We start from the raw sequence: 16277 nt of genomic DNA, 5'->3' as shown, positions 1-16277 counted from the left end.
CCACTTGAGCCACATGGTTGGCAAGATGTAAAGTAAGGGTATGCCCTCTTAACTATGTAATAAGAGATCTTCCTTCACTCTTTCCTTTATATACAAGACTCTAGTCTTGAGGCTATACAAGGGATTTTATTTCCTCATTCTTTTTCCCTTGGTTCCCACACTTTGAACGAGGAATACAAATATAAATATTAAAAAAAAAAAAGAAGTGGCTTATGCCTTTTATCGATAAAAAATGTGGGATACTTATTTAAACTTCTCTAAGACTCATTATATAATTAAGATCATTCTAAAATCAATATATAGTAGACACTAATAATAAATAATAATATTTATCTAGAAATTGTAGACAAGTCTATAATGATTAATTCACTAAATAATCATCAAATAATTAGTAAACCACCAGTCTAGATGCAATGTTATTATCAACATAATCTATATAATGATATAACATGATATTATATCTTCTACATGAATGTCTAAAAAATATTCTAGAAAAATAAAGTGTGATAAAAAGGAAGAGAAGTAGATCTCACATCACAAAACCCTTGAACCCAATATTGACTTTTTGATATTGTATTCATAATATTAAATAGTTTCTTAATGTACAACATATACTAACTAAAAAAATAGAACCATATAAATTTAACATTACTTAGCACAACTCTTAAGATACAACACACACACACACACACATAAATAATTCATAATATTATTTTTTTGTTCAAGATGCACAATAATATTTCCTAACATGTGTAAATATACATATACATATAAATATTTAATATAATTTCTTTTATTTATTTTTATATTGAGTTTACATTTAATATCTTTATATACAATATCAGTTTTTAATCACACTTTAAGTAACTAATCTTTTACTCATTTATTTTTGATAAGATATTACAAAGGGAATCTTAAGACATGGTGCCTCAACCATAACTCATACATCACCATATGAAATGCATCATAGTCTAAAGGAGGCATATGCCATTGGAAATGATTCCTAACTTTAAGAGCATTATTTTGTAACTTGTCATATTTTCTTAACTTCATGCCATGAAGCACATCCTTCAATAATGGAATGTCAATAGTTGAAATAACTAGAGAGAATGATTTCCAATTGAGGATATCATTGAAGGGAAGATCATAATGATCAGCAAATATAATTGGTACACACCCATAATATAGAGCATCTCCGATCCTTGCTGTGTTCACTTCATATCCTTTTGCATGAAGACAAAACTTACTTTTTAGCATAGCTTCCGAATATGGAGTAGGGAGCCTCCCAAAATGAACAGAAATCTCAGAATCATCTTTCCACTCTTTTAAAATTTTAGCACGAATAGGAGAATTGATCTCTCCCGCAAAGAAAGCCAATGTACTTCTACAAAATAAAATACACATTAATATTATATCTATGACTATACATTTACTTTGAAGTTTCTCATTTGGATTCTTCATTAAGATAGAAACATACATTCTCATTTGCATCATGATATAGTGTTTTGAAGAGTAAATAAACATGGGAGTTAAGATAAAAGAACAAGATGGTATCAATGGTTATATATATTAACATTCTAATCACTTTTATTTTATTTTATGTAGCCTTATGTATTATAAGCTTAGGTTTTGGGAACTATAGAAAATTATTTACTTCAATGTAATGATAAAGATTAATATTAGAAATGTGACTAAAATATACTAAATGAATCTAAAGATTAAACCTTGATCTTTTAGAAAAAAATATTTTAAATTATTTACTTCACACATAATTAAACATAATAACACAATAAATTTATACTTCAAAATCTTCTTTGAAGTTATAATTTAAATATGACTTTTTTTAAAAATTTGTATATTTTATATAAAGTCAAAATAATTTATCTAATGTAACAAATAGGGTTCAAATAGATTGAAAAGAAAATAAACAAATAGTAAACTTTAACAGAAAATAGAGTTACTAAATTCATTGTGTTGTACGCAATAATGTAAATAAGTTAAATTTGATTGCAAATAAAATAAAAATGAAAGTTTAAAATTATCATTTCTTCTAAATTTCATTGTACTAAATTTTTTTATCAGTGTTTGTAATTTCATACTCTATGACCCATCCAAAAGGATGTCAATCTTGTCAACAATGATATATCTACATTTTATGGAATGAAAATAGAAAGTAAGTAGCTTAATAACCAAATATTTTATGACTCTTGTTATTATGTAAAAGGTTTTGGGTCCTTTAAAACCTGTTTTTACTTAATCAAAACTAAATCTAACTAATATTTTTATATTTTAGTATTCGATAATGGTTGGAACACATATTATTCATCACTTCTAAATTTCTACATTCCTAAATGTGCATTTATAAAGAGATGCATCATAAATAATATTACGTACTAATTTATTGTTCATATATCAAAATTTCAAGAAATAAATACCAATATGAAATTTAATAGAATTTAGATGCTATTTGATATTATGATTATATTAAAGTATAGAAGAGATGAAGTAACGTTTAATAACTTTATTGAAATAGTTACCAATGATTTGAATCAATGTATTTAAACATTTAATGGAGTAATTGAGCTGTGTGTAAATGAAAGAAAAAAATAGTGCAGATGATTGTTAGATATACATTAAAATATAAAATTATAAATTTATATGATCTATGTGATATACCAAATCAAGTAATAACAAGAGTAAATGAATATGGAATGTACTATCTAGATAAATAAATCAATTTAGTACATAAAACTATATATGGAATATAGAAGCATGATTAAGTGGGATATGTTAACTATTAGAATCTAAAATGTAGGTGTACCGTCTTACTTTGGATGCACTCCAATTTAATGATGATTTAGCACCCATTTAATGTGAGGTCATCATTTATTTTCATTTCTCCCCTCTTTATTTCTTCTAGGTAGAATCAGGGTAGGACCTAATAGATCCTCCTTGATGTTCCTATTTCATGACATAAAAATCCAAGTAGAATCTAACCACTTGGGTCCACCCTTGCCTTCCTTCAATCACACAAAATTTATTCTATGCATCGTAATGAACTTTTGTTGAGATCTGCACATGATTTTTGAAGACTAAGACCTATTTTGGGACCCTAAGGGAATCTTGAGGATTTTGAGGCCTAGTTAGTAGAGAAACAGTGGATCCCTACCCATTAAGGATATAGTTGTCCTTCTTTCCCAATTAGGGATGCAATGTGTCCCTATTTGGGACCTATTTTGGGTCTACTTGTTGGGTCCCAAGTCTAGATTGATTTGAAGTGTTAATGCAAGACTTGTTCATCTTATGAGAGATAGTTTATTTTGAGCCCTTTATAAGCCCATACTTGCCTCATTTTTCATCATGCATCTACATTCATTATTCACATGCCCAAGGTCCCATGTTCTCAAGAACTCAAGCATTATTTAAGCATTGAATCTATTCAAGAAAGTTCTCCATTTAAGATCAAGGATTCAAGCATTCAAAAAATTTAAGGAGATTTTACAAAATCTAGAATTTTAAATATTTAAGATCCCCCTTCATACATTTGAGGTCCTTTTTTGTATCTTCTACATTCATCTCTTTAAGATCTATATTCTTTCCTAAGGTGAATTTCAAGCACATTCATTTGTGAAGGTTTTGATTTTCTTTGATTTAATTTCCTATAGTTTTTGAAGTTGATTCAAGGCTATTGCATCTACATATTTGATATATTCCAAATTGAAGAGCATATTAATAATTTTATATTAATTCATGATAGATCTCCTTCTACTACTTGCTAGCATTCTCCATTTTCTATCTCAATTCAAGGTAAATTACTAAATTGGGGTTTGATTAAAGAAACCACCGCATCAAAAATTAAAAACCAGTTTCTTGTAGGCTTCAGAACTTGAAAGGAAGAACATGTTGTAAATTTAGATATCCTTCTCATTGTACTTTGAAAGTTCAAAAAATATTTTGTGTTTGGAGACTATTGAGTGGGGTCGCATTTCATCACTTCTAATAGAAGTTGTCCCTATTGACAAAAGTTGACTCTACCAGACATCTAAATGAATTCTAGGTTCTATAGATCTCATAGTTCTTAGGCAAGATGATAGGAATTAGTAGATTCAAATATTGTTCAACAACCCATTTTCAGGTTTGCATTTTGAAAGGTATATAAATCTTTCCTTCTGCATTCCAATACACATTTTCATTTCTTTATATTTTAGTTTTAGATTTCATATCTACTTTCCTAAAACCCACATAAGGTGGAGGTGAGGGAGAAGTAAGCCCAATCAATTCACCCTTCATTAGGTTACAAATTGACACTTCCTCTTATGTTAATTGAACCTACATAGGAGGTGAATCTTGGTTCCCCCTTCATTTTGTGATTATGGTGTTTTATTTCATTTCTCCCCTACACATAATTGGTGAACCTAACATGAAACATTTCCACTTTGATATTAGAGTTATATTCTTGTGTGCTCTTGGTTAGCTTATATTTTGAATTATGAAGATCTTTTGATGTATGGCTATCTTCCTCAATATTCTTTCCCTTGCATCTCTTTATGCCACTTATGAAGTATATGGTAGTTTCTTGCATTTTATAGTGTTTATGGATCTTCTTACTTTCCTTTCTTATAATGCTATTATGAGATTCACTAATACATATTTTCCTTCTTTCAAATTTATGGTTAGGTATTTATGAGGTTGACTTATTTCTTTTGTGAATTATGTGAGAAAATTAGTTGATTATCCTCCTCTTCATCCTCTTAATTCTCCTAATCCTTTGCCTAACCTTCCTCCTAATTCACTTTCTTCATCCCCTAACATTTCTCAAATATACGATCAAACTCAAACCATAATTCATGATGGTGATGTTAAACAATTCTTTGATGAACCTTCTCTTCCTCCTATTCGTAATGATCTTAATGGGAAGAGAAAGGTCACTTTTTCCCCTTCTATTGTTCCACCTTATACTACTTTTTATCATGCTTACTATAATAAATCTCCTCCTATTTAAGCTTTGCAAGATACATATACTATAATATACCACATGGTTTCTAAACAAGGTTACAATGGCCTAGGACTTTGTATTAATGAACATGATATTAAATATCCTATTCATATTAGTCCTAAGGTGAATAAACATGGTATGCACTTTTCTCATTCTTACAAAAGTAGTGGACTATCCTATGCAATTTCCTCTTCATCTTCTCGTACCTACTCCTGATCTTGATTATCTAGATATAAAGGTGTATATGATTCAATTATTTGTTGTTGAGCCCATTTTTTTTTGTTCCTCTCGAGGATGTTATTTCTAATTTTCCATGTCCCTTTCACTATGCAAATTCTCATATAATTTCTAATTGTATCATTTTTTGTTTATATGTAAAGGAGAAAGCCTCTTAGGAATTATCCCTTATACATAGGAGTTGTTACAACTTCATCAAAATTTTACATATCCTTTCCTTCTCACCTATTGGGAGGGTTCCCCGTTACGTTGAATAATGAAAATTTGGAATCACCCAATAAGTTTCTCTTTCTTGTTCCTCAATTAGGGGGCATATTTTCTTCTTTTCTTTGCTTCTAGGGATTTACTATTCTTCCTATATGTATATATTTCTTTGGGAATTATTGCATTGGAGATTAGTTTTCTATCCCTTCTTTTCCATCTTTCTTATCTATTTCTTTAGAGTCTACTTTATCTCTTGGGAATTGTGTTTCTTTTCCATGGAAATCACCTCAAGCTTTGGCATGTTTTCCTTGCATCTTCTTGTAATTTGGTGTTCTTTCTAGCATGTTTCTTGATAGTATTTCCTTAGTTCAACACAACTTTTTTTATTCCTTCTTTGGATCTGTTATCTCTATATGTTACATCTCTTTGAGTTGTATGGGTGTTGATTCCTTTCTTCATTATATTTCTTATGTTTGTAGGATTCTCTTTAGATGATATAATCACATCTTTTCATCTACTCATTTCATTTTTCTATATATTTGTATCATTTTACAATGCATTCTTATCTATGGGTACATGTATTTCTTTGTTACATGCAAGATCATGTGTCTCTACCTAGAAAATGTTTTTTCATACCTTGATTTTAATGTTTCATATTTCGCAATCAACTATTGTTTCCTTCATATTGATATATTTCTCCACATCTCATGTTGTTTGGAATTAATTACACTATGATTTTTCTTGCTTTCATTTTCTCTATGATGTTACATCATTCTATAATACGTCTTGTTGGATATAAGGTGTTTGTGTTTAGTACATGGCTAGAGGTCTCTGCTTGAAACTCATCCTCGTATCCTACTAGATTCTGTTATATAATCCATAATAGACTTCCTTTAATTCCTCACACTTGGGGGTTAAGATCCATTATACATTATTTTTCTCTTTTTTTCTAAGGATATACTTTCCTTGAGCTTAAGTGAAACTTTTTTTATTTTGTGACATTTCTCTTTATTATGAAGAAATTGATCTTGATTATGTATTCCCTTTTACAAGAGGTATATGTCCTATGCCATCACCTATTATTTATCAAGTAAAGATATGTAGATTATATACTTTTTCTTTCTTTGGGTTAAAGTTTTCCATCCTTCATCCAAGGATCCCTATTCCACCTATACATAAGGGGATGATTAGGTGCATCCTTTTTCTTCTTCCCATCTTCTTTCTCTTAGAGATGTTATCTTGATCAAGTGCTCCTCTTAGGTAAATGTCTTGTCATTAAGATTTTTCCCTTTTGAGGACCCTCTTTCCATAAGTGATATATCATTTTCACGATTGTCTATATTCTTAGATGGTAAGGGTTAAGTTCCTTCACTCTAAATATAGTATGGAATTTTTCTTTAAGGGTATGTAATTGTGTGAAGTAGGTATCCTTTTTCTCTTCCTTCTCATATCTATTATATAGACATGATAAAGGTGGGGACATACATACACCCTCCTTGTACATCGTTTATACCAATAATCATGGAGTAGAAAATATAGATTTTGTGTTTGGCTTAGACTACTTTAGCCTTGGGGTCTTGGTACATACTTTTTGAGTTATCCTCAAATCTATGCATTGTTTCTTCATCTCTTTTGCACACACACATACACACATGCTAAATCTCATATATGGGTAATGCATACAAATTTTCTAAATCTCATATATGGGTAACACATCCAAATATATGCTAAATCTCATATATGGGTAACCCATACAAATTTTCTAAATATCACATATGGGTAACACATTCTAGACACATATGGTAAATCTTATATATGGGTAATGCAGGTAAATATCATTTATAGGGAACACATTTAAGAACAACATGCTAAATCCAATACATGGGTAACACATTTTTATTATTCTACACCACAGTGATACAAAGGACAATGATGCATGGGTGGAACTTCAATGGCTTGACGAGCTAGTTACCACCCTATTAGACTATTTAAAGCCATCTTTTTCAAGCAACTCTTTCTATGATTCACAGTAGGGTGGCCACCTACTAGGTGAGATAATCACCTCTCTTTTTCTTTCATGCAAGTATAAATAGACCATGAAGCTATGATATTAATGATATTGTTCTTGCCTTTATTATTTCATTACTTATGCTCTTGTGGCAACCTTCCAAATATGATATTAGTAGATGAAACATTTATTCATCTTAGGTCTCTCTCACTAGTTGATTTGGGTTTGTTTTAGTACTAACACCTTTTTGTGTCTTTTCAATATGCTTTATTTCTTTTTCTTTTCTTTCTCACCCTTGTGCATGGATGTGGAGTAAGAACCCTTTGTCTTAGGGGATCATGACCTTTTGACTTAGTGATGTTCTATCTCATTGTGATTTCTTAGATTTGTCTCTTCACTTTTCTTCTATTCTCTACCTTATTGTGAGTATGGGTTGATCCATACTCTCGCTAAAGTGGGGGCTAGATCTACCATCTTGAATTGGAAGAAATTAAATTTAATGATGACTTAGCTCCCATTTCATGTGAGGTAATCATTTATTTGTATTTCTCCCCTTTCTAATCTTCTCTCTTTATTTCTCCTAGGTGGAATTAGGGTGGGACATAATAGATCCTCCTTGATGTTCCTATTTCATGGTGTAAAACTAGAGATAGGATCTATCCACTTAGGTCCTCCCTTGCCTTCATTCAATCATTTGGGATCTATTATTTTTGCACTATAACAAAATTTTCTCAAGAACTACACTTGATTTCTAAAGATTGGGACCTAATTCAGGACCCGAAGGGAATCCAAAGGATTTTTGGCCTAGTTATTAGGGATGTAGTGTGTCCCTTCTCATTAGGGACACAATACATCCATGCTTTCGTAATCAAGGACACAATGTATCCTTGCTTGGGAACAATTTTAGGTTCACTTCTCAGGTTCCAAGTTTAGATTGATCTGAGGTATTAATGCAAGGTACAATCAACCTATGGAAGAAAGTTTATTATGAGCCCTTTATAATCCCATCCATTTGTCTCATTTCACATCATGCATCCACAATCATTATTTGCATGCCCAGACTCCCATGTTCTCAAGCACTCAAGCATTATTTAAGTATTCAAGGCATTCAAAGAAGTTATTAATTCAAGACCCAGGATTAAAGATTTCAAGCAATTAAATAACTTTAATGTAAGATATAGAATTTTAAACATTCAAGATCTCCCTTGATATATTTGGGGTCCTTTGTTATATCTTCTATATTCACCTCTTCAAGATCTACGTTCTTTCCTAAGGTGAATTTCAAGAACATTCATTCATAAAGGTTTTGATTTACTTTGATTTTCCTTCCTAGTGTTTTGAAGTTGATTCAAGGCTATTACATCCACATACTTGATTTTATACCAAATTCAAGAGCATATTCTTAGATTTACATTGCTTCATGATAGATCTACTTTTACTACATGCTAGCATTCTCTATTTTCCATCTCAATTCAAGGTTAATTCCTCAAATTGGGTTTTGACCAAGGAAAACCCCCCCATCAACCAAAAAAAAAACCATTTTTCTTTCAGGTCGTTGATCTCAAAAGGAACAACAAGTTACAGATTTAGATGCCCTTTTCATTGTACTTTGAAAGTTAAAAAATTATTTCTTGTTTGGAGATTACTAAGAAGGGTCACATTTCATCCAGGCTGGTGATAAAAGTCTTCACTACTAAAAAAAATTGACTTTACTAAATAGATAAATATCTTCTAGATTTTGTAGATCTCATAGTTTCTAGTCCAGATCATGGGAATCAATAGTTTGAGAGATTTTTTGACAACCCATTTCTAGATTTTTATTTTGTAAGGTATATCATCTTCCCTTCTCCATTTCAATACTCATTTTTAATCATTATTTTTAAAGTTTTGCATTGCATATCTCTACTTTCCTAAAACCCTCTTACAGTGGAGTTAGGGAGAAATGAGACAGTCAATTCACCATTTTGTATTAGGTTACAAATTGACTCTTCCTCTTGTACTAATCAAGCTACATTAGGAGGTGAATCTTAGCTTTCCCCCTTAATTTTTTTGGTTATGGTGGTTGATTTCATTCCCCCCTACACAATAAGATCTAGATGACTAGAGAAAAAGGAAATCATAAATTAACTATATCATGATCAAAAGAAAGGATATAACAAGTGCTATAAAAAGACTACATCATCAAGAGAAAGGATATAACAAGTGTTATAAAAAACTATGCACATAATTTTTTTTGATGTATTGCTTGAATACTTCTTACAAAAGGAATAAGAGATTTAATCATTTCTAACATAACTGCAATCAAACTCTTCATGGATTTATGAGACCTTGTCTATCCTAAAAATGTTTCAAGTTTCAACAATCAACATATATTAAATCATAGATTGAAATATCATTGGATAATACATTATGATGTATAAACTAAGAATTACATGATGTCATTTTTTTTATAAGATAAACTATATTTAGTAATAATCTCATCAGATGTTAGGCAAGAGCCTATGATACAATGGCAAAGTTGTAAGGCTCTCATGTGGGAGGTCTTGGATTCAAATATACTTGAGCTTAATACATAATAATAATTAAAATCAATCAATAATAATAAATTAATATAATAAATAATCTATACTTTGACTGATTAACTATTAAAAAAATCTCATTAGATGTTGACAAAAACCACCAAATAATACTTTTAATAACAACTTGACTAAGATTGTGCCCCTTATTTGTTTGAAGTAGTAGACTACACTTTATTACACCTCTTTAATAAAAGGAGTGAAGGTGAACAAAAGCTAATCAAGACTTTAAATGTATTGGATCCATAATACATGATTAAGGGACAGGCTAATCTCCAAACGAAATGTACTAAAGACAAAACAAAGTCAATTTTTTTTTCTAGATTCACGAAAACATAGTGATTTGTTTTTCATTTTTTTTTTTTTTTGTTTTCAACTACATACTATGTAGATCATGAAGATCAAATGCTGAAATTTTCAAAAAAACCCATGATGTTTTCAATTTTTTAAAAATTGGTCAACTATACAGTTTGTAGAGAAGATAGCCGCATCCCATGATTAATATGAACATTAGTGTCAATAAATTTGAGATCATTGACATTTTTTATTTTCTAGGATGCATGTATACAACTTAATGTATAATCACTCTAATTGTACTTCCCATAATTGATGAGCTCATCATAGATATTTTTTAATAGAGGAAACACATATAAAGCTAAATTATAATGCCTAATTTTCACCTTCATATATCGAATTATTAACACATTAGTAAAGAAGAATTAAATTGACAATATCTGCTCTATTAGGTGGTGATGGTATGACTCATTTATCATTAAAAAAGAAAAGAGTTTTTGCTCATGACAAATTAATGGGTTCTATAGCTTCTCAATTAAGGATAAACGAAATGGAGAATTTATTATTGAGTTTTTAAAATTAAATTATATATATTTTTAAATCTATTTTTAAATTTTTTTGTATAATTAATTCTATTAGATTTATATTTGGTTATGTGGTTTTTGATCTTATGATATAATTTAAATCAAATTATCCATTTTGCAATCTAAATTTTTAATACACATATACATACTTTGAATTCATCCTCTTCATATAAGACATAATGATTGAATGATATCCATTCAATCAAATTTATTTGAGGTATGATCCTAGCCTTGTCCCTTATGATGTTAGAGTCTCACACTTGAAAATATTCGATCCCAAATAGACTCTTTAAGGAGCTTTCAACTTAACTAGTTGACTGGCATACATTGAATTTTAAGTAATCAACTAAAATTTAAATTGTCATAACACAAATTTTGAGGCTAAGATAGTGATTTTGAGATTATATAATAAAATATTTTGACTTCCAAGGGCATGGTTTAGCCCATTCATGGTCTCAATTTGATGATTGATCCTACTTTTGGAACATTTTTTTATGACAACTATCCATTCAAAAGTTTATCATAGATGTCTCTATGTATGTAAGGCATGCATGTATGTATTTAAGTTAATATTTTTTCACTTTTAAAAGGATCTTAGTTACATTTAAATCTATTATTTCAATCTATTCAATATCCCCATTCTTATCTTGTTTAAATTTTATTAGTTTGATACTTAGTTTGATAGTTATAGGATATTTGATCTTTTAAGAATAATATTCAACTAAGAAAATATACAACACCATCTTTGAAGGTGCATAAAAAGAAGGAAGTAGGGAGAGCTTCTAAAAATCATAGAACTATGATAGAGACCTGTTTTGGAAGTTGGGACTGCTAGTGATCCTCTATATGTTTCTAGTTCTTTCAAAAGGAGATTTGAATGAATAATTTTAACAGAAAAAATGATGGTTGAAGTTAATCAAATACATTTCAAATAATTTGATTTAAAAGAAACCCTTAAATGTTAGGCTGGTTCTCTATTATATAGTTGTATTTTTCATTTTCCACTCTTTTTTATTGTTGCGTCATTGTTATTCCAATGAACAAAGAAGTATCTTTATTAAACCATTATCAATTAGATTCTGAAAATAATGTTATTTCTTATTAAGAACGTCTCAATCGCTCCTCATAAATATAAAAAAGAATATCATATCATACTTTTAAAATCAAATAAAATATAAATAAAAAATCCTCAGCAAGAAAAAATCAACTATATTTAAAGTTGCCACTTGCTCTAATACAGTAGAAATTGTCCTAAAAAGCCAACAAGAACTATATATTATCGATCCTACTTTCACATGAATCCAACTTGGCCAAGCAGACCTTGTCCTATCCTAAGGGATATAGTCGATGAAATGCATCTTAATACAGTTTACATGTAAATAATTTTCAAGAACCAGCTTCTTCTTTATAGAAAAAGTGCTTCCACTTCCAAGCAGCCCTCATAAACCATTATTGTTTAATACCAATACCAATATACTAATTCTAGTTCATACAATTATATAAACATCCAATATACTAATTCTAGTTCCTACTATTATATAAACATATCCGCTGAAATCAACGTGTATAAGTTATTTATAATCAACATAAACTTGTTTTAATTTTACTCCAAGTGTTTCCTACGTCTCTGCTCTAATTCCAACATATGATTATTGAAATCTCTTTTTTCAATTTCTATCCTCCCATTTGAATCAAATTTCACCCACGTGTCTTGATTCTCCATTGAATTAGTTTATAGTGTGCAACTAGGAATAAGAAAAACATGATAAATTGGCCTATACCAATTGATGGAACATGGGGATTTGTAAAATAAGCTTTGCAGAATTATAATACGTGTTGCTCACCATGTAGTTAAAAACAGCTTGAAAAAACCAAAGAAAATTAAGAATGAAAATATTAGAGAATACCTATTGATAGAAGAAAGTTCCATTTCATTCCCTTGTCTGGGCCAGATTTGAGGAATAGAAGTATCCTTGTGTGCAACATAACTTGAAACAAAGTAGCTTGAAGAACACACTACTTGAATTGCATTGAGCTTCACTTGCACTGCTTTCTCCATTGCTGTCCTCCCCACTGAATGACAAGCCACATAGAAATGATCAGCACCATTTGTTCTGTTCCAATATGGATAGTTTTGGCTGATTTTATCAATATATTTCTTGATGAAATCTTGAATTCCCCCAACATCAATTCTTTTGTCATGCCTCATTGTTGCAATGGAGAATGGTAAATAGAAAAGATCAGCTTCCTTGGGATCATTTGTGAGATAATGGCTTTGCATGAGAACCTTCTTAAAGTAGCTTTCACTGGCATAGTTTCCACCAGGCTCAGTATTCTCTGGTAGAAATATATTTGCAAAAGGATCTTTTGCTTCATTTGGGTATGCATAGATCTTGAATTTCTTCTTCATCTCTTTATAATCCTCAAGGAAGATTGATCTGTTGTGGAATACATCCTCAATCTTTTCCTCATTCTCCTTAATTTCTCCCTCATTCTCATTATCTTCTCCCATATTCTCCTCCCATGTTTTAGGATGGCTTGTTTTGTTATGAACTATATGCTCGTTTTCTCCCTTATTCTCCTCCCCTACATTAAAATGCCATGTTTTATTTATTAGTGCAGAAATTCTGAGATAAAATTCTAGAAGAAAGAAGATCTATTTGTAAGTTTAAAGAAGGAGCAGATTTTTCAAAGAATCTCTAATCATCTAATCAGAGTAAATAAATTATCCAAGTCAGAAAATCCAAGTTACAATAAAACATACCATGAATACCCACTTCATCAAACTCATTCAGAAGCTTCTCAAATCAGATGCAAGAAGATAATTTGGCATATTCAAATAATGAACAAATACAACATGCCATGAATACCCATTTCATCGAACTCACTCAAATAATAAATTAAACAAACCATATACCATGAATACCCACTTAATCAAACTCATTCAAATGTTCATCAAATCAGATGCAGAGAAGAGAAGATTATTGGGCATTCAAATAAAGAACAAATCTCAAAGATCCATTCTTCTTTCATCTACAGTGAAACATACTACGAATACCAATTTCATAAAACTCATTCAAACGTTCATAAATCAAGATCATTTGATATCCAACTAATTCAGAAATCTAAAAGAAAAATTTACAATAACACATACCATGTTCATTTTGCTTCCCATAATTGAGATTATCATTTGCCTTTGCATTCAACATAGTCTGCTTGCTCATAGGTGGAAGGGTTTCCCTTGGAATTGACTTATGCTTGATCTCTAAAGAGCCTCCATTACTAGTGCTCTGATCTGAGGTCAGACAAATCCACATCACTATAAAACAAGAGCATGTCAACACAAGAGACATAACAACATAATGCCTTGATGAAACATAGTGTTTGGAATTGGTTGCTGAAGCCATTGAATTCACAGTGTCTGAGAAAATCCACCTTTAATTATAACATGTTCTATCATTGCTCTGTTTAGTTTATCTCCAATTGTTTAGTTTCCTTACAATAATTTGAGCATAACCATAGACCTGGACATGCTTGTCTGTGACCTGTTAAGTTTTAATTAATAAATGTTTTAATTTAAAATGAATGAAATGCCGGATGGAGATGCCTAAAAACAAAATTAGGTGACAAGGCAAGCATCAAAATGTGCAAATGGCCGTCTATAGTCTTGTCTTGACTTGGATGTCTATGGTGATGAAATGATTTATATGCTGTCAATTATTGTTTTGTCATCGTTGTCTAGCTTCTTTGGTGTATGACCATTTCTAGTTTTCTATGGTAGATTCTTAAAAATGATTTAAATTAATTTATTTACTTTTACAAATAAGAGGTCAAAATTGGAAAAGAAGAATTCATAGTAAAATAGAGGAGAAATAAAAAGTCTACCATCTATGAGTTATTCTAAAAATAGCTGATGTATTCAAAATAAAAAGATAGTTTATCGAAGATCAAGTCTTGTTGAGTGTACTACTCTGATACTATAATGAATAAGAATGAAATAGTGCCCTACACAAATTTGGTCATATAAGCTTTTAGCTAAAGAGGTTTTTTCAACCTTCAAGAAAACAATAAAAGAATCACGATGTCCAAAAACAACCTCATACTAGAGTGCTCTAAATCTAGACTAGGTGACAAGCATAAACTCAACATATATTAAATATATATGTATATTGATTTTATTTTTTAAAAATTATGTAAAATATGTCTATATATATTTCTTGACTCTTGATTTAAAATATATCCTCTCTAGAAATTCGTTTACTTGTTTTTGCATTTGCATATGTATGTATGTATTTGTTTTATTTTCTATTAAAAGAAACATATATCTATTTGTACATACATACACATACACATACACATGTATATCTATGTATATATGTGCAGGTATATACATGTATATGTATACGTGTCATTACATTTCACACCTTATTTATGTCTCTTGACATAATAAGATATTTTCTGAAAAATAAAAAGCTATAAAAATATGAAATTTATGTGATTGTTTAATAATTTACGATACAATTTCTAATGATAATTATTACAATTTAATTGTTTAAATGCATTGCAATAGCTATTTCACACACACACACACACACACACACACACACACACACACACACACACACACTTAAAACTTTGTAATTTAATGATAAAATTAATTGATAAGACAAATGAACCTATTCTCATCTTGACTTACAAGCTTATAATCATTTAGATGATGATTTAGCTCCATTGTTCTAGTTTGTGTGGTGTATGACCAATTTTAACATTCTACAAAGAAAATGAATTATGTAATAGAGTGTAGTGTCTCACAATGATATCAATTAATAAATATCATATTAAAATATCTTTAAGAATATTTAAAATATTAGTTGGTTAAATTTATTTATATTTTATTAATAATTAAATATGAAGTTTGAATTTTCAATTACTATATATATAATGTTGAATTTATGTTACCTATAAATAAAATTAGGTGAAAAGTAAACATCAAAACTTTCAAACTATGGCCACCATTTTTGTCTTGATTTGCAAGTTAATTGTGACAAAATGGTTATTTATACCCCTTAAACTTGTTTTGATCATTTTTCCTCATTATAGTACATAAGATTATAAACAATCTTTTACAATAATAATCACTTCATATTTTCATCTTAAGAAGTCATGAACATTGTAGCATCATAAATTGTAGGAATTTACCATTTTGATTCTTAGCAAGACCCTAATTTTCTATCTAAGGCTTCCATGCCTATTATGCTTGATCAGACCTTGATTTTGTGCACAATTTTGGAATCCTTTTTATCAAAATTAACCCCTAATTAAGATTCAACTATTTTTTTTTGTCTTACAAAGGGTGACCTAGGACACGTGCAATGACC

The 16277-nt window shown here is 29.8% G+C and overlaps 1 protein-coding gene across 1 annotated transcript; it reads right to left on the bottom strand.

Annotated features, from left to right (window-relative positions):
* Window positions 1-777: 777 nt before the first annotated feature.
* On the bottom strand, window positions 778-14458 carry LOC149553304 (putative glycosyltransferase At5g03795). Its single transcript, XM_089789876.1, has 3 exons — window positions 14054-14458; window positions 12807-13485; window positions 778-1384 (listed from the first exon to the last, which is right to left on the bottom strand). Exons 1-3 carry the CDS (start codon window positions 14304-14306, stop codon window positions 901-903), a joined length of 1416 nt encoding a protein of 471 aa, XP_089646002.1. The 5' UTR covers window positions 14307-14458; the 3' UTR covers window positions 778-900.
* Between the last annotated feature and the right edge of the window lie 1819 nt (window positions 14459-16277).

This window comes from Cupressus sempervirens, chromosome 6 (genome assembly GCF_028749045.1).
Source record: "Cupressus sempervirens isolate cs-2001-9-10 chromosome 6, ASM2874904v1, whole genome shotgun sequence".
Classification (NCBI taxonomy): Eukaryota; Viridiplantae; Streptophyta; class Pinopsida; order Cupressales; family Cupressaceae; genus Cupressus; species Cupressus sempervirens.
Note: the sequence above shows the minus strand (reverse complement) of the source record. Positions and strands in the feature narration are given on the sequence as shown.

What these genes read in the sequence shown, in the direction of transcription:
- LOC149553304 (XM_089789876.1), bottom strand. Translation starts at nt 14,306, where the DNA reads ATGGCTTCAGCAACCAATTCCAAACACTATGTTTCATCAAGGCATTAT. An exon ending in TGGGAAGCAAAATGAACATG is followed by an intron (nt 13,486 to 14,053) that starts GTATGTGTTATT and finishes ATTTTAATGTAG; the next exon opens with GGGAGGAGAATAAGGGAGAA. An exon ending in GAACTTTCTTCTATCAATAG is followed by an intron (nt 1,385 to 12,806) that starts GTATTCTCTAAT and finishes TTTATTTTGTAG; the next exon opens with AAGTACATTGGCTTTCTTTG.